The sequence below is a fragment of the Ascaphus truei genome, chromosome 3 (genome assembly GCF_040206685.1).
Source record: "Ascaphus truei isolate aAscTru1 chromosome 3, aAscTru1.hap1, whole genome shotgun sequence".
NCBI classification, from domain to species: domain Eukaryota; kingdom Metazoa; phylum Chordata; class Amphibia; order Anura; family Ascaphidae; genus Ascaphus; species Ascaphus truei.
This window is the reverse complement of record NC_134485.1, coordinates 236,788,879-236,807,854: the sequence shown is the minus strand read 5'-3', so window position 1 is coordinate 236,807,854 and position 18,976 is coordinate 236,788,879. Positions and strand designations below refer to the sequence as shown.

The window sequence follows — 18,976 nt, the reverse complement described above, 5'->3', positions numbered from 1 at the left end:
ACCTCAATTCTTACCTCTTCATGGAACTATTCCCTCTTCCCCATTCTGTGGCTACTCTTACCCCCTTGAGTCTCTCTGTCACTGTGTGTGTGTGTCTCTGTCACTATGTCTTGCCCCTGAGAAACTCCCTCCATCCTGCTCAATAAACACCCTAAACATTCTCCTATCCCTCCCTCCCTTTGGTTAACAAACAACACCCCCTCCCAAAAAAACCTCCGTCAGCAAGTTTCTGGCTCCTAAAAAGTCTGCCTGGCTGCTAGGTTTTATATATTTGAGTGCACCCCTGCACTAAGGCAATTGTGGAACAAAAGTGAAGCACACAGTAAAATGTTCTCTTTGCGCTTCATTGCATCAATGCACTTCAGTTCTTATACTGCTCCAGTTTAGTCTCGTGCATATCGGGCTTCAATTTGTGAAGTGTGAGTTAACAGGGACATGACGTATAACGTTTTCTTCCTATCTTGCTCCATTTCTTTCTCTTTAAAGTGCGTTATAAAATCCACCAGGTGTGACATGGCATTAAACCTGCACAGAAGGTATTTGGTAATAAGTATCATCACGGTAAATGAGTTGTAGGGAGCCTCCGTGGGGGAGCGAATCAGCCAACAACAGACTAAAAAAGTCTCTGAAGTGTATAAGTTGCTAAATAAAGCATATAAATCCCAACACTCGGTAGACAGGTAAGGCGTTGAATACGCTGTTACGATAAGTCGCCATGTCCCCTCTCCTCTTGGCCACGCAGGAACAGTGTAGATCCTGTGTCTCTGTCGGCATCTGTATCCAATCCGAACAGTAACAGTACAAAGAAGGGGGATCGTGTGACGTCTAAATCCGTAGACAGACTGAGAACTCACCGGCCAAAATGGTATAAAATAAAAACAACTTTATTAAGCTACATAAAAAATGTGTTACATCCACATGTGAAAAAAGCTCTTCCCACGCGTTTCACGCCGTCACTGGCGCTTTCTCAAGGAACATTTTTTATGTAGCTTAATAAAGTTGTTTTTATTTTATACCATTTTGGCCGGTGAGTTCTCAGTCTGTCTACGAATTTAGACGTCACACGATTCCCCTGTTATTCTCCTTGGGGACTTCAACTGCCACATTGATGGCCCCTCTCTCCCTTGGGCCTCCCGCTTTTTCTCTCTAACCTCTTCTTTTGGTCTTCAACAGTGGACTCCAGCCAGCACCACAAGGATGCCCACAACCTAGACCTGATTATCACTAAAAACGTTTCTCTCTCTTATTTCTCCATTTCCCCCTTTCCTCTCTCTGACCATCACCTCCTCTTCTCCACTTCCATCTACCCCTTGTTTCTGAAGAGACCTGCGTTCTATTAACTTACCAGCTTTTGATTCCACTTTACGCTCCTCCCTCTCTCAGCTCTGCTCCAGAACCTGACAACCTGATCAAGAACTATAACTTTGCCCTATCCTCCTCTCTTGATCTACACGCCCCGTTTTCTCTCTGCCATTCTCGCCATTCTAACCCCAGACCCTGGTTAAATTCCCACACGTGCATGCTGTGTTCCTCGACGCGTTCATCTGAAAGCCTCTGGAGGAAATCTCACACTCTCGCATACTTCCTTCACTACAAATTTATGCCATCCGGTTTCAACTCTGCCCTCTCTCAGGCTAAACAAACCTACTTTTCTTCATTAATCAACACGCACAAGTCTAACCCATGCCGACTCTTCTCTGTCTTTGACTCCCTACTCAGACCACCCTCAGCTGCCTTTTCTTCCTCCTCCATCTAACCTCAGGACTTTGCTGACCATTTCAAGGAAAAGGTGGAATCCAGACGTCAGGACATCCCCTCTGTATCCTCCTCCCATCCTACACCTCTTCCTAACTCTCCTCCTGCCTTCTCTGACTCTTTTTCCGCTGTCACAGAGGAGGATGTGTCACTGCTGATCTCCTCTTCCCCATTTACCACTTGCCCTCATGGCCCCATTCCCTCCCATCTCCTAAAACCTCTTGCTCCTACTATTATCCCTACACTGACACACATTTTTAACTCCTCCCTCTACTCTGGTACCTTTCCATCCTCCTTCAAGCATGCAACCGTTATACCATTACTCAAAAACAGCAAGCTTGACCCTACCTGTCTTTCTAACTATCGAACTGTATCAGATTGTCACGTGACTACTTTCACGTATATTACTACTGTGTACATTAATGGCGCTATATAAATAAAAACATACATACATACATGGCTACGTCTCTGCGGCGGCTCAGCCAATGAGGGTGAACCAGCCACGTGATTTCATGGCTGACCCCCCGTCACGAGCAATCAGAAGTCCACTGATCGCTGCAAAAACAGGTGGACGCCGCCAGGCGCTCCAGCGCGAGCACGCACACTGACTGAGGCCGTAGCCTTAGACATAACACAATAGGAGAGCAAAGAATAGAGCAATGACGCCAAAGTACATTTGTATTTATGCTGCTACATCCCTTAATAAACCTTTCTAATGTTTTGCTTTGAAAACATTCATAGATGCAACCGTGGAGAACAGGATGAAGGGATATGTCCAAATAGCAAACTGTGTACAGGCATACCCCAGTTTAAAGACACTCACTTTAAGTACACTCGCGAGTAATGACATATCGCCCAATAGGCAAACGGCAGATCGCGCATGCGCCTGTCAGCACGCCCTGGACAGCAATACCGGCTCCCTACCTGTACCGAAGCTGTGCGCAAGCGGGGAGACTATAGAGCCTGTTACACATGCGTTATTTACATCAGTTATGCACATATATGACGATTGCAGTACAGTACATGCATCGACAAGTGGGAAAAGGGTAGTGCTTCACTTTAAGTACATTTTCGCTTTACATACATGCTGCGGTCCCATTGCGTACGTTAATGCGGGGTATGCCTGCACATTCTATATTGGTGATCACTTATATATCACCATATAGGGGGCTGGGCTCTTCTGCAAAGACCATAGACTGGCTTGACTGTTTGTAGCAGAGTGCTGCAATTACACAGCACTCTACGCTCTGCAACGGGGGGCACCAAATTAGCCTATTGTACACAGTAATGCCACCCTCTGACAGGCACAGTCACGGAGAGATGTGCAACTCCTTTGAGTTTTATTTGTGCCTGAGAAAAGAGTAGGAGGCTGGGAAAGTTACAGGAAGGTCACATTCTAAAATAAATACAAATTCTTGTTTTATGCCCGTTACCTCTTTCACTGGTATTAACTTCACTGTGACCAATTGTTACAAATTCAGATTAAGTTCCTATTAACTACCGTTCATATCTTTTGTTTCATTTTGAAAGCAGTTTGAGCTTGGTCAGGATATTTAATCCATTTAATGTGTGTGTGTGTGTGTGTGTCTGTGTTTTAATATAAAATGATAGAACCGGCATGGGATCAAAGATGATGAAGCAGTCGGACTGGTGATAATTTTGTGAAATAACGAGACTGAGAAACCATTTAACATGTTAGATGATAAAAAGGGTAGAAGCCATTTAAATAAAATCACAGGTTCCATGCAGCTTCCAGGGAGGGAGTTGCATTGATGTTTCAATTGTTCTGCTATTGATGAAGCAGATGCAGCTATTTAAAGCAAATGTTTACACACAAACAAGAGGCAGGCTGAGACTTGGTCTGGCACATAACATATGCATTGTAATTATGCTAAAGTATAAGCTCTCAGGTATGGGGCGTCTTACATATTTAAAGCCTCAGATTTGTGTCAACATTTTTCTATTTTATCCGTTAACAATATGACGACTAAAATCACAGTATATAAAATATATTGAGCCTATTTAAAATCTAGCGGATGGGGGGGGAAAAAAGTACTGAAGCAATTCCGTGTTTATCAGTGCTAAATATAATAAAGCTGTTAAACACCCACACACTCAAAATGAAACAGCATATGGGAGGTGATGGGAAAAGGAAATCTAAATCGGTCATTGTTCTACTAGAGTTAACTAGACCACCGTCAATCCACATAGTGATTAATGAATTATTTAATACCTCTAGATTCAAAGCCTACGGTTTTCTTGGCCTTCATTGGTCAAAAATCTGAGATCACTTTGGACTGATGTCTTTTAAGTTGTGATGTACAAAGCAGAATTTACTCCTTACATCTAACCTGCAACAACAAAAAAATGAACACTGTCCTTTTGTATAATTTCAAGCATGCCTTACAGGAAACGCAACTTAAAATAGCATACATCTACAGAGTATCATCATCGTCATCATAGCAATGTACATTTTCTGAGGTTTTCCAGTGTATGTTCCCTCCTCCCCCAGAACAATCCTTACATCTGCATGCAAATAACCCTTGTTCAAATTACAGTTGGGTAAATTACACGTTCATTATCTCTATTAACATGCATGATGTAAATTGAAACATGGTCTGTCTTTTGCTCTTCCCGGTATCTTCAAGTATAAAATAAAGCAAAAGGAAACATTTGATCCATTTAGTATAAAATGAAAAAGCAACATGGAGAGGTTTTATGGAACTTTGCTTTCATTGTGCTTCGCGTCTGTATAAGTTATCTTAGCCTGGCTATCAGTTGTTGAATCCACTGTATTTTATCCGGTCATTTGGAAATCCATTAATATGATAGCTCTCTGTCTGTGCTAACACTAATGCTCTTACGTAGTATTAGGTAGCGGCTTTGGAAAACAAGATAGAGATCACAGTGGTTCGAGAATTTGCGTACAGTGCCAGTGATATGGATACATTTACCTATTCCACTTACCTAGACACATTAGGTGAACTCCGTGACTCTTACAGCGCAAGCAGATGCTGATCAAATATTTACATTTCCCCAAGCCCACGCTGTATGATCAAAGTGTTTTTCCTTTTCATACACTGGGCCCTGAAATGCCTTTCTAGCTATCACTTAATTTATATTAACACTTAGTTAGGCCTTAAGAGATCTGCTTCCTATCAGTTTCCCATATGAGTAATATTCACAGCTCGTGGGTAATTTAGCTGTGAAATTCACACAACACTTCACAGATTAACTCAATCCAAAAGGTGGATTTTGTGTGACTTTGGACCTAATACAGTATTCAACTATTTTATCAACATAACAGCATATGTGCAAAGAACATCACCTAATTTTGGTTTACACATTAGTTTTTTGAACATAACAGAAACAAGTTTGAGTTGTTGTTTAGGGTTGATTTAGAGGTGTTTTATCACTTAGGATAGAATCAATTTTCAAAATCACATCATAGTTATGTATTTCAAGTCTTAAGAAGTTTGAAAAAAGGTATTTTCCGCCTCCTTAAATGTACAGTCTCAAATGTACAGGCTCATACAGTAAATGCGCTGAATCTATTTTAACACAGACCACAATTCTCATCCATTTGGCTAAAATCTCATTCATTTCAACAGTGACCCCATAGATTGATATTTTATTCTCCTGAATACAAATATTAATATTGAGTTTTGTATGTGAATATATCATCATCTGCAGCCCCCGTCGGGCCATTGCTGGATGAAGGCCTTAGAAATGATCTTCCAGATACTGTTGTTGCGTGCCTCTGTTCTCCACATTACTCCAACATATTTCCTAATTTCACCCGCCCATCTTACCTTTGGGTCTTCGTCTAAGTCTTTTGTTGTTCATTGGAATCCAGTCGAGTACTATCTCTGTCCAACGATCATAATTTCCTATTGCGATATGTCCAGCTCACTGCCATTTTAATTCCTTCACCGATGTCATCATGTAACATACTTTAGTTTCCTTCTAAACCAATTCATTATTTTTTCTGTCTGTTTGGGTAATACCCAGCATATATCTCTATATATTCCCTTGAGTTGTATGAAACATCTGAATCTTCACGTTTAGAGTCCAAGTTTCACATCCATATGTGAGCACAGGCAGAATATATTGCTCAACCCCTTTCCTTTTGAGGTACATGACGTTTCCATTGTAAGGTTGTCTTGTTTCTTCAAAATGCGCTCCATCTTCATTCTCCCATTGATTTAATTCTAACGGTTCCCATCTATTGATCCTTGCTGGCAAATGTAGACATTAGTCTTTGACTTTTCCTAGTTTATTTCAATCTTTGTAGAGTTGACACATTTGTTGAATACCATGTTGGTCTTGCTGAGATACAAATGGAGGCTCACGTTCTTACTTGCTTCAGCGAGTTCTCTGATTTGTGTTGCTGTGGAAATCTCTGGTGACATGGGGTCTTATTGCATTTAAGTTGTAGACAGATTCAAATGCTTTTTCATACTCTATGAATCCTAATGAGTGGTAAATCATATTCATTAATGAAGGAAACCATTTCATGTACATCTTGGATGTGTCCATTGTGTTGTATCCACTGTGAATTCACGCCTTTTCTCTAGGCTGGACAGCGTCCAGAGTCTGTTGCAACCGATTAGTGAGTATTTGTATAAATCTTGTGTGATTGGAAGTAGACTGATCTGTAGTTCTTGGTATTCGTTGTCTAATTTCCTAGGATGAGAAAAACTATGGCATTGCTTCATTGTGTTATGAAGGAAATCAAAAAGTTTTTTTTTTTATAGTCAATCAATCTTTCAGTCCACTATCAGACCATTCTCAAGATTACATGGTGTAGCAAGCACATAGCATTTAATATTTTTGGGTCACTTTAAATTATTAACATTGTTAGCAATATCCAAAGCAATTAAGTGAGTGAGATTTTGAAGTTATAAAACATATATACTGATTCACCCTCTTACTCTTGTCGTGTTGCCAGAAACATAGCCCTGTATAGCCAGCAAAGTGGGGTTGTGGTGCCACAGAGAATGTTTGAAGATGGCAGTGCTTTTTAGAAGGCCAAGTAACAGTGCACTCACGGAACCAGATGTAGACTCCACGGGTGCTCAGCAAAAGTAGTCCCGCTACTCACGGAACCACCGATGATACAGAGACTGGGGAGAGAGGCACCCCAGTGGTCTTTGAAAAATATTAACATTTTTACAGTTTCGATCGCACTGTAATACATTTTCTATTTTTGAAAGACCACTGGGGCCCTCTCTCTCTTCACTGTCTGTATCATCTGTGCTTTTCAGAAGCCAACTGCAAAAAACTTCGCTGATGTTAAAGCTTCTCTATTTCAACCTGAAACTCACCTGCCCTTTTATCCCCTGTACCCAATTCCCCAACTCCATCTGTCCATGAAATGTATGTGAATTGGCTGTATAACCCCTGTTCTTAATGTAACCATGTATTGTTATAACTCTGTGCCCAGGACATACTTGAAAACGAGAGGTAACTCAATGTATTACTTCCTGGTAAAACATGTTATAAATAAATAAATAAAATTGTCTTTATATTAATAGCACCATGCAAATCACAAAGATGGCCATTTTAGGAGTCTCCCTAAGATGTTGTGTCACCAAGGAAAACCGCAGAAGGCTTTCACATGAAGTATGTAATCAATGTAAAAATAAGGAAAAACGAAACAAAGGGGTTTTGATAGTGGAACTGCCTGCTGCAGCCTTTAATGCTGCTGGGCGTACCTGGCTTGCATCCATTCAGCTGAAGGATGATGCAATCTTTTCAAACAACTCGAGCAATGCCCTGTGCGCATTCCTTGCATTATATTACATTAGTATTGATAGTGCTTACTAGTACAGAAACATCAGCAGATAAAAGCAATGTTTTGAGTGATACATTTTACATTGTGTTGATCTAAAGATTGGTTGATGGAAACAGGGAATCATTATCCTTAACTGCCTGACTCCATTTGTATCAGGCTGGCAAATATTTTGCAATGCATTGTAGTCCCCTCTGGCTGCGAAAGTGTTAGGCCTCGGATATAGTGGGCGCCCATTGGTGTCACGCGCCGGTCGGCCTAGCGATCTGTGGCCTGAGATCTCCAGTGACGGGGAGGCGTGGCGGAGGCATGGCCGACGCGTGGCCGTGATGTCACGTGAGCAGTTTGCCATCATTGGCTGAACTGCTCGCGTGACCTGGCCGTCGCGTGACAAAATCACGAATTTTGGTAAGCTGAAAACGCCATTGCGCTTAATCGTGTGCGGTCGCGAGCTCTATGGCCTGTCTCATAGAGGTGCGGCCTGTTGTTCGCACTGCGCGCGGTCGCGCAGTATGAACACGGCCTTAGCCTGGCCCATTGTCAGAAGGAGCATGTACATTACATTTTCTTGTACAGTACGTTTCAGAATTATCAGAGAGCATTTTTATATTGGTACTGCAATTTCACCTTCTTGGGAGTGACCTCACAACTGGGTTTTAGGGGTCTAACTAAGTAGTCTTCCAGCTGGAAAACTGGGGCACCTTATTTATCAAAGAAAGGGAATGCCATTAAAATCTATGGGATCTTTCTCTTTACAGGCAGTCCTCGGTTATCCGACGCAATGCGTTACTCAAAATGGCGTCGGATAGCGAAGCGTCGTAAAGCGAAACTTGTTTTCCCATAGGAACACTGTTTAAATGAAACGTTCCGTTCCTGAAGGCATTTTTAATGCTAAAATACACAAAATATTTTACTCAAACAATAAGATTATGCTGCACACACATACATTATGATGTAAAGATTCTATTTATTGAATCCAGAACTGTATAATAAAACTGTTAGACATGTTTAAAGGCATAAATACACCACTAAACCTTCACACAAACTGATCTGGATGATTTCCCTGACTGCAGCTTTCTGATTGACATAATGTTGCAACTTTGCAAAGCGTTGTAAGAGCGTCGGATAGGCCATTTCGGCGTCGTAAAACCGGCCATAGGGATGCATTGGACAGCGTCGGATAAGCCATTCGTCGTAAAGCGAAGTGTCGTAAAACGAGGACTTACTGTATTCTTTTGCAATAGTGTTAGCCAGTTTTCAGCTGAAAGACTAATAAATAACTCCCATTTTTGGGGGGCAGAAATCTGTAGCACAGGTGCCTTCCACTTTGTGCCTAAACATTGGACTCTCTTTTTCACCTGGATTCTATACTGAAATTCCCAAGCGAAGATGTATCTAATATGAGGGTACTTGTGATGAATTTCCTCAGTAACTTCACCCTGCCATGATGATCTGCAACACAAATGCAAGGTTTCCCTGTGCGGTATGCAAGGAGACATACTGAAAGCCTTCAGGCAGCAAAGGTGTCCTCTTTATTACTCCATTTGAAATTATGTGGGTGTGTGGCGGAGAGACAGAAAAAAGCTCAGGCAGAGGAAATAGCTTGTATTCTGCTTGCAAAATAATTCTGCTTGGCCCACTAATATGTATTGTGATTGTTCTTTTCCCTATCTTAGTGACCACTCCTAAACTTCTCCCCTGCTGCCCCTTCTCTCTGGAATTCCCTACCATGCACCATCAGACTCCCCCCCAGCATTCAGATGTTTAAAAATGCCCTGAAAACTCACCTTTTTAAAGAAACCTACTTGCCATACTGTACCTCTAACATCCAACTCCCTTAAGCTTCCAACCCCACTGGGACCAGCTGTGTGGCTAGACCAATCCCCCCCCTCCCCCGCCCCCTAGACTGGGCCATATTCTTACCTGAGCCATAACTTATCCTACAATAAGCAGCCACCTTACCTCCTTGTTTCAAAATGTACCCTCATTCCCTCTAGATTGTAAGATCTCATGAACAAGCCCTCATTACCGCTCTATCTGCTTGTGCATGTTTGTCCTCACTTGTATGTAACGGTTTATGTATACACAAAAGAGATGTGTGCAGAGGTACGCAATGGAGACCGTTTTAAGGTGAAACTAAAATGAGGCTTTATTGCATCTGTTCCTTTAACATGGCAAAAACAGTCAAAATAAACCAAATAAAGGCCTACTCCGCTTTGGAGAATATCTACACCTTTACTCCGTCCCTTTCTAACTGGGTGGGTAGCTAAGCTAGTTACCACCCCAAACATATAGTCGTGGGCTAAGAAAATCTTCTTCCTTTTTCTCAAACAGGCTTTTTCTAACACAGTCCTAATCAGCCAGGTGGAGTATGGTTGATTGTCTGTGCAATTAATCAGTACACTGCTGGGTTTAAAGACTTCTTTTAAAGACTGCTGGGAAAAAAGGGTTTTCTCAACAGTGATAAGTCCCTGTTACTCATTCCAAAAAAGAAAGACCCGCTTTGTACCCCACTGTACCACGCTGTGGAATATGTTGGCGATTCACAAATAAACGATAATAATAATAGCATACATATTCCATAGCTTTTGCCATTGTGTGGCTCATAATGAAGCTGTTTTTGATGCATTGGCAAACCTCTTACCAGTGCGGCAACTTACTTCATAATGTAAAGTACTATTTAAGGGCGTTCCTTTTCCTTTAGCTCCCTTATGTTTTATATTCACCATGCTCAAGGTTACAAACACTTTTTAATATGACATCAAGGACTCAAGGTTGTTATTTTTGGCTATTTATTGATTTGCTAAATTATTTGTGGTTAATAGAGATGCAAAGCTCCTGGTCTGACAATATGTAAGTAGATTTGGTCAGGATTGAGAATGCTACTGAGGTTAAAAGCCAATCTACTATCTACTATATATTTGTGAAAGCACTGTATGTTTGTCTGTATGGCCTGTGTCCCTAGGGGAAATCTCATTGGTCCCTTGGGCCACCCGCCCCCGCACACCTCTCATTGGCGTGAGGCGGAGTGACGGCCCAAAACACACACATACACACACACCACCCCCCCTCGCTCTCTGCGGCTCTCCACTCACATAGACCGCTCCCCCAACTGACCATCCCCGAGAGCGCTCCCCACGGCTCTCACCACCCATAGGCCACTCCCTCACCCGGCGCTCTTCCTCACCCGCTCACCCCCCGCTCAACCCCTCACCCCCTCGCTCACCCCCCCCCCCGCTAACCCCCCCCCCCCCCCCACACACACACTCAGCACGCTCTCTACGGCTCTCCCCTCACACAGGCCGCTCCCCGTCCCCGAGGGCGCTCCTCCGGCTGTCTCCGCCTCTCCACGCGAGAGGCACAGCACCTCCTCACCGGAGCGTGTCAGCCTCGCCGCGGAGGAGCCCGAGGTGGAGGAGGAGGGCGGCCGTGACCCGGAGGAAGAGGAGCGCAGCCGTGTACAAGGTGAGTACACGCAGGGGAATGGGTTATTTACTGCGTCCCTGACTCCCCCTGCCCTTTGCCCCCCCCTACCCTCCCTACCCCCCCTACCCTCCCTACCCTCCCTACCCCCCTGCCTCATGCCCCCTGCCCTTCCTTCCCCTTCCCATTGCTCACTGCCCTCCCTCCCCCTGCCCTTTGCCCCCTGCCCTCCCTCCCCCAGCTCTTTGACCCCTGCCCCCCCAGCCCTTTGCCCTTTGCCCCCTGCCCCCCCTACCCACCTGCCCTTTGCCCCCTGCCCTCCCTCCCCCTGCCCTTTGCCCCCTGCCCTCCCTCCCCCTGCCCTTTGCCCCCTGCCCTCCCTCCCCCTGGCCTTTGCCCCCTGCCCCCCCAGCCCTTTGCCCCCTGCCCCCCTAGCCCTTTGCCCCCTGCCCCCCCTGCCCTTTGCCCCCTGCCCCCCTACCCACATGCCCTTTGTCCCCTGCCCTTTGCCCTCCCTCCCCCTGCCCCCCCTGCCCTCTGCCCTCCCCTCCCTCCCCTGCCCTTTGCCCCCCCCCGCCCCTCCCTGCCCTTTGCCCGCCCCTCCCTGCCCTTTGCCCCCCCCCGCCCCTCCCAGCCGTTTGCCCCCCCTGCCCCTCCCTGCCGTTTGCCCCCCCGCCCCTCCCTGCCATTTGCCCCCCTGCCCTTTGCCCTCCCCACCCTTCTACGCCCCTTGCCCCCCCCCCCGCCCTTCGACTCCCCTCCCCCCCCGCCCTTTGGCCCCCCCCCCCCCCCGCCCTTCCACTCCATGCTCCCTGCCCTTCCACGCCCGGGCAACGCCGGGTATATCAGTTAGTCAGTAATAAAGTTAAAATACTTAGAGGTCTCATGTGTGATGTTGTCATGAAGAAGCTGATGGGCTGACCTAAATCTCGCACGAAGGCATTTGTGCTAAGGTCATTTTAGCTATTATTTTACTGTTGCAAACTGGGGCTCATTTCAGCCAATGAAAACATTAAAGGTTAAATGAGTCTTGTTGGGATTTCAGATTGCGACTTGGAGGGATGTGTTAGAAGGGCCCTGCATTATGCCCCTTGTGAATAGAAGACTTTGTATAGAGCTGGCCCAGAATAGGAGGAAAACCATGTGAGTGCGTAATGCTAAAAGACCAAAGCAGTAAGATAGGTAAATAAACGGATACTTGTGGGGGGACCCCTAGACATAAAACTTGATTGAAGACAGGTACTGGGTAACAAATCCTGGATGATGAACTCACTAATAAAGTGACACCAATGTATGCAATAAAGCCGGGAGAAATGAGCATGAAGACAACCCTAGAATGTACCAAATGTCATTAAGTCCTTAACAGGAAAACATGTAGCAAGCGATTGACTCACTCTGAGTGCTGCAACGTCCATGTGATCCACAGGTGAGGGGTCCCCAGGTGTGCCTCCGTCCGATGGGTAAACTTGTGAAGAAGGAGAAAACTGGCAGAGCACTACTGCAGGTATCCAGTGAATAATAAAGAGGAGGGTACGTGTCCCATAAAAATTATTATTTATTGGTCATGGAAAAAAAGGGCAAAGGATAGCCCCACCAACGTTTCACGCTTCACAGAGCGCTTTCTCAAGGTAAGAGCCCTTTTTTCCATGACCAATAAATAATAATTGTTATGGGACACGCACCCTCCCCTTTATTATTCTCTGGATACCTGCAGTAGTGCTCTGCCAGTTTTCTCCTTCACCAGAATAGGAGGATGCTGATATATTGGTGGGGGAGGAATAATAAAGGGAGTATAGGAGTGAGAACCTCACTGGATTAACCAAATCTGAGCCAATTACAGATGTACACTAGTAGGCCAGCCAGTGCTGAAAGCATCCCTATAGACTTTTCTATGGTAACCACACTGCTTGGGTGCACCAAAAATTCTTTAGGAGAAAAGAACATTGCCATCAATATTTCATGTGCCAATATGTTTTATGACTGTACAAACGGCTCAATTCAGTTGTTTATATGCAGCACACTTGAAGCTCACTCCATTGGAAACAGCACACGGCAGCTACGGACCCCACAAAAGTGCCAACATTGTGTGTCCTGTACCAGTTTCAAACCCAGATATGCTCCAGAACATTGTGGATGATGGAATTTGAGCTGCTTCTCTTCCCTCTCTCCCTCCCTCGATCTCCATGTGTCATAGATTCACCAATAGGATTATATTAGAAAGCAATGATCTTGCCTTCGCCCTCTCACTGACTGAAGGGACAGCAGCACAATTTAAAGCGCTGAAGGGGTTACGTTTAACATTGTCTGGTTGGCATTTTGTAGCTGCTTTAATTAGGAAATTAATGCTTACGTTAACCTAGTCTATAGTTCGTACGTACATAAATGGAGAGCTCTGCTGGTTCTTATGCACTGTTTGTTTCCCAAGGGCGATGGTGACATCGTTTTGCCAAGAGTGGAAGGCTCCAGCTGTTCCTCTGTGTCTAGAGAGGTCTCTGAGCACCTGCCCAGACATCTGCTTTCCTCATGCCCGCTTGGAGAGCGGACTTGCATCTGGATGACCCATAAGCCAGAAGACATGCTTGACAGATATATATCTGTATTAATATTGATCACTTTAGTGTGGTGATTTTTTTGGGGTATTTGTATCCATCAACTCCAGTTAGTTACATATTGTGTATATTTTATTTATTAAAGGAGGACTTTCCGTTGGTTTCATTCTGAATGTATTCAAGTTTCAGTTCCCTCCTGCTGTGCAGATATCTTAAAAAGTCCCCAGTGACGTCTGCTACTGAGAGCCATGAATTGTTTGTCATTGAGGTCATTGTGAAGGGCTGTTTGTTTATACAGTAGCTCACAATCCTATATTGGTTTCATTTTGCTTATTTCTGAGCTTGTGGTTGCAGTTCTACACAATCACATGAAGCACCCAGTATTCCAGGCTCTTGTGGTACTTATCTCACATTGCTTTTTAGACCACACAGACTCGACAAACAAGATGGTTTTGCTCAGCTCCCACTCAGTTATTTAGATGGTGATCGTTAGTCACATGGATTGTTAGAGCTCAGAGTCTCTCTTGTCCCTATTGATTGTGAACAGAATTCAGCCCATGAAAGCAGCTTGGTGATTAGTACAGTATTACTACAGATGTACCAAAGGTTGTGGCATCCACTGGTGCGTTATGGGGGATATGTTGGGATATTTTACATTATCACTGCAAGTGAATCACAGAAAATCTGTAATATTCTGCATTATAATGCGATATCAGCGGGCGCATTAACCATTGATACATCTGTGTACATATAGATTTAGATATGTTGATGTCATAATAATAATAACGTTGTTTCTTAATAACTATTTCATATAGTGCTTTTTTTGCCAATGGGACTCAAAGCGCTTCACAATTACAGTATAGTGCACAGTAAACGGCACATAGGAATGTTTATAGACAGTTCCTGCCCTGTAGAGTGTACAATCCATGTTTGGTGGCTGAGGCCCAGGGAGATAACTCCTTGTGACCTTGAGCACGTCACTTTAAGGATCTGAACCCTGCGTCGCCCAATACAAACTCTGTGTCACTGTGTACAGAGTCAGTGTCTTTACTCATGAAGCCACTTCTTCAGCCCTGACTGCTCTACCTATAAATCAAATGCATCAATCTGATTTAATAAAAAAAACATTTAGCCGAGATATTGTATCAATATATACATCATTTCGCTTTACTGCTGAAAGTAACCTCTGACCTAAACTGATACAAATAATATTTATTTTGTGATGAAAGCATAGATAGATACACTGCCCTTCACAAGGTCTAGTGGTACTTTGTCTCTGTTGCAGTGAGTAGGCAACGACACATGAGGTTCTGAGTATAGGCTTTTTTATTCAGCCTTAAAGCGTGGAACACAGAAAGAGCTTACATTCAGCGTATGTGCAAAATAACATAAAGCAGCGAACTTTCAGAAGGATTAGAATAATCCATTCAAACAGCCCATAACATGGCTGAGCCCTGTGTCCACAAGGCTCCATCTTTAAGCAAGAAAAGGGTTCTGTGATTCCAGTAACAGCGTGGTCCTGCCGGGATCCAGGGTAAAACACAAACTGCAGCAAGTCCCAGGCCTTTTAATCCCTGCTAACGATGCAGCTGAGAACTGGCTAATTTCTTCAGCCTAAGGTTTAACCAGCTCAGCGCTGGATTCGGAAGTTACACATGCAAAGTAATTAGGCAGTGAAACTACCCTATCACAGTCTCATACAAGGGTCTCGCGTGTCCCCGCCTGGGGCCTTCTTAAAGTGTAAGCTGTTTGCTAATATCTCTGGCCCCTGCATTGACTTTCTCTTAATGCACTGATTGTGTACACAAGATCTTCAGGGCATTAATACAAAATCAGCATTGCGACTCAATAGTTTAAAAAACAATGTAAGAGCCTAGATAACAGCTGACGTCTTATTTTCTCCCTTTAGGGACTGGAAACACAGTGGTGATCATGGTGGGGTATCCAAAGGGGATGGAGATTCTGGAACCCCTGAGAAGAGACATTCCTGTAAATATGGTCATCACCGTGGGTACCCGCCACGTCCAAGAATTCATCAGCGGTCAGTCTGTGGTGTTTGTTGCCATTGCATTTATCACCATGATGATTATCTCACTGGCCTGGCTAATATTCTACTACATTCAGCGCTTCCTGTACACCGGAGCACAGTTTGGAAACCAGGTGGCTGTGACAGCTTTTATTGTTTGATTTGTTGTAATAGGTTTAGGGCCATCTTTTCTAAGTGGTGCTGTGTGATAGGACACCTTCCATGCTGGAAAACGTCTAGTCCGTTTATTTAAAGGTGCGGTAAGAGGCCATATTTACTAAAATGTGCTGGAAGGTGTCTTACGGACTACAGCATTGCCTAGGCAAAGAATAGTGGGTAACTGTGTTGGTCCTTTATTCCAAGTAGTAACAAAGGAGGGAGAGGGAAAAGATGGTATGATACCTTTTATTCCACCAACAAGTAGTTGAAATGTTACAAGCTTTCAAACCTCTCTGGGTCCTTCATCAGATTTATCCTTCATCAGGCAATCCAGAGGACTTTGATCCAAGTGGTTTATTATAAAGTCAATGTTTCGGTCCCTGTACTGGGACCTTTTTCCAGACCATCAGTGATACCCTGACCACTCCAAAGAACATTTAAATAGCGAGTGCAGAACTTCATCAAAGGAATCGTGGCGGAAAAATCCGCTGCCACAGTAATGTGCAACAGTAGGTAAACACTGTGAATACAGCAACCACAGTAATGGACAAAAGAAAACCTTAAAACAGTAACACAAAGTGAACACAAAATACAAACGAGATAAATGAGGAAGTAGCAAAAAAAGGTAGCAAATACAGTGGTAACGAAAGAATCCATGTGGCGCAGGATAACCGTTACATACAGTAGTAACATCTAAGGATAGGAGTAGCAAACACATAAACAATAACATTATTTTATTATTTATTTTTTGCATAAACAGACTTAATGACAGGTGGTTATGACAGAATTTTGGGTTGTTAACTAATTGTTAATGTTTTGGTAACTATGTATCAACAGTATAAAATCACAGCCAACAAAAAGAACAAGAAATCAACACAACAAATATCAAAAGTATACTGGGATTAGTCCGTAAACATATTCATGATATGGAGACTGGGGTCGCACAGCATGGCACTATAATAAGCACTATACGCTTATGATCAAACATATAAAGTTAGTGGCATACACACCGTGGTTCCTGGAACTGTCCACTACAGGTTGTGTAGCTGAAATCAATAGTAATGAGGTTCAAAGATGAATGGGTAGATGGGTATAAAGTTTGTCAGCTATAGTTATTTGCAGTTTCAGTCTTAATAGGCAAAACTGTGGATATATATATATATATATATATATACAGTGGTTGACAAATCACCCAAAAATCTACTCGCCGAACAAAAAAATCTACTCGCCACCTAGTACCACACGTGTGCTGCTTGGGCCAATAGGAGCTCGCCACGATGTTAAATCCACTTGCCCTGGGCGTGCAAATGTATAGGTTTGTCAAACACTGTATATATATATATAAACTTGTATAGTTACCAGAGTAACCAGAACTGGTCCGTGGTCCGGTGACAGAGAGACAGCACACAGTGGTATAGAAAAAAACTGTATTAAAGATAACGCAGGTCACCAAAACCAACGTTTCCGTCCTCAACAGGGACCTTCCTCAGGGTAGGGTAGTCCCTGTTGAGGACCGAAACGTTGGTTTTGGTGACCTGCGTTATCTTTAATACAGTTTTTTTCTATACCACTGTGTGCTGTCTCTCTGTCACCGGATCACCGGACCAGTTCTGGTTACTCTGGTAACTATACAAGTTTATTATCTGCTTTATGGGGCAAGCATCAGCATTTTGAGAAGGCTAGTATGCAACACTGTTATAATATGGACTATATATATATATATATATATATATATATATATATATAAAATCAAAAATGGATAGACGATACCGTTCTGTGGCTAACGAAATGCTTTTATTTGTGCGAGCTTTCGAGATACACTGATCTCTTCTTCCGGCGATGTTACAATGGATAAAGCAGGAAAGGGTTTTACTTAAAAACAGTGCATACTGGAATGTTATCTGTGACTGAAACCTATCCCTCCCCCCTGTGCTGTATGCAATGTATGACTTAAGGTGTTAAATGGTCCCTGAATGTTAGGTGTGTGTGTGTGTGTGTGTGTGTGTGTGTGTGTGTGTGTGTGTGTGTGTGTGTGTGTGTGTGTGTGTGTGTGTGTGTGTGTGTGTGTGTGTGTGTGTGTGTGTGTGTGTGTGTAATATTTGTCTCCTTACTTTAAATAGACATTTATTTTATATATATATAATGATAGAGAAGGGGGGGGGATCCTCCGGCGCGATGTCTTACTCAGATTTCCAGGACACATGCAATGTAAACAGATAAAGGGACCACAATCAGGAAGGGTTAAATCACAGTAGTATGTTGAAGATAAGATGTTAAAGAAGCACACTTACATTAAAACATTAAAGTCCACCTTGAGTGTGGTGTGTGTTTCTTAGAACAACCTGCCCTAGATTGTTATCTTGGATTTTACACCTGTGTTAAACGTTAAACTCCTGGAATCTCTGTAAATCAGTATTACTGTCCTGAGGAAGAGAGAGAACTCTCAAACGTTTGTCCTAAAATATCAATTGTTAGTCCGAATAACACAGGTATCACTGAAGTACTTGCTTCCATATAATGATGTATGTTCTTTAAAGAATGCTTTATTTCTATTTTTTATTTTCGACACCATCTAGATTCACTAACATTACATTGGGTAGCTGAACGTACCTAGCTTCTATTTGCTCTACAATTACATATAAAGTTTGCATGTACAGTAGTCAGATAAGATTATGCTCTCTGGGGTGTCCACATACTGTACTGTAGTGTAGTTGCAAACCTGAGAATAATGGGCTTAGGTTGTTTGCGTCACTTTGCTTTCACTTTCCAAGGAATAGCAGCAGCAACTGGACAATAATATCAGTGTCTTCACTTTTAAGATGTAAAATTCTTTGAACAATTATTATTACAGTTGATGTCTTATGTATATTTTTGTTGTTGAAGGGTAAGAGGAAAGAAACTAAAAAGGCAATCAGCCAGCTTCAGTTACACAGAGTAAAGCGTGGAGCGAAGGTAAGTTTCGTTTCCAGTTGTATTTCCCGCTAGTTACAAGTTTTACAAATACAACTCGAATTTATCTCTGCTGGTGAGGGGGGAATTGATAGTTTTTCTTCTTAACAGTTAAATATTCTATGGGTGTGCACTTCTGCTGGTGTTTTGGGGTTGGTTTCGGTTCTAAAAATATATTGTGTTTTAGTTTTGCTGGAACACGGTCTATATTTTTTTAATTATGGGGAAAAAACACATACTAAACAAAAAACTCTTTGTACGAATCTTAGTTTACTTACTTAAAAAAACAACTGAATCCTAAGCAAACTTCCAATATTGCGA

At 43.1% G+C, this 18,976-nt stretch overlaps 1 protein-coding gene across 1 annotated transcript in view; it reads left to right on the top strand.

Annotated features, from left to right (window-relative positions):
• RNF149 (ring finger protein 149) overlaps window positions 1-18,976 on the top strand; it is a 47,929-nt gene that overhangs the window by 18,279 nt on the left and 10,674 nt on the right. The window contains exons 2-3 of the mRNA XM_075590398.1: window positions 15,431-15,681; window positions 18,590-18,658. Coding sequence (XP_075446513.1) covers window positions 15,431-15,681; window positions 18,590-18,658 — 320 coding nt within the window. The remainder of the gene's footprint in view (window positions 1-15,430; window positions 15,682-18,589; window positions 18,659-18,976) is intronic.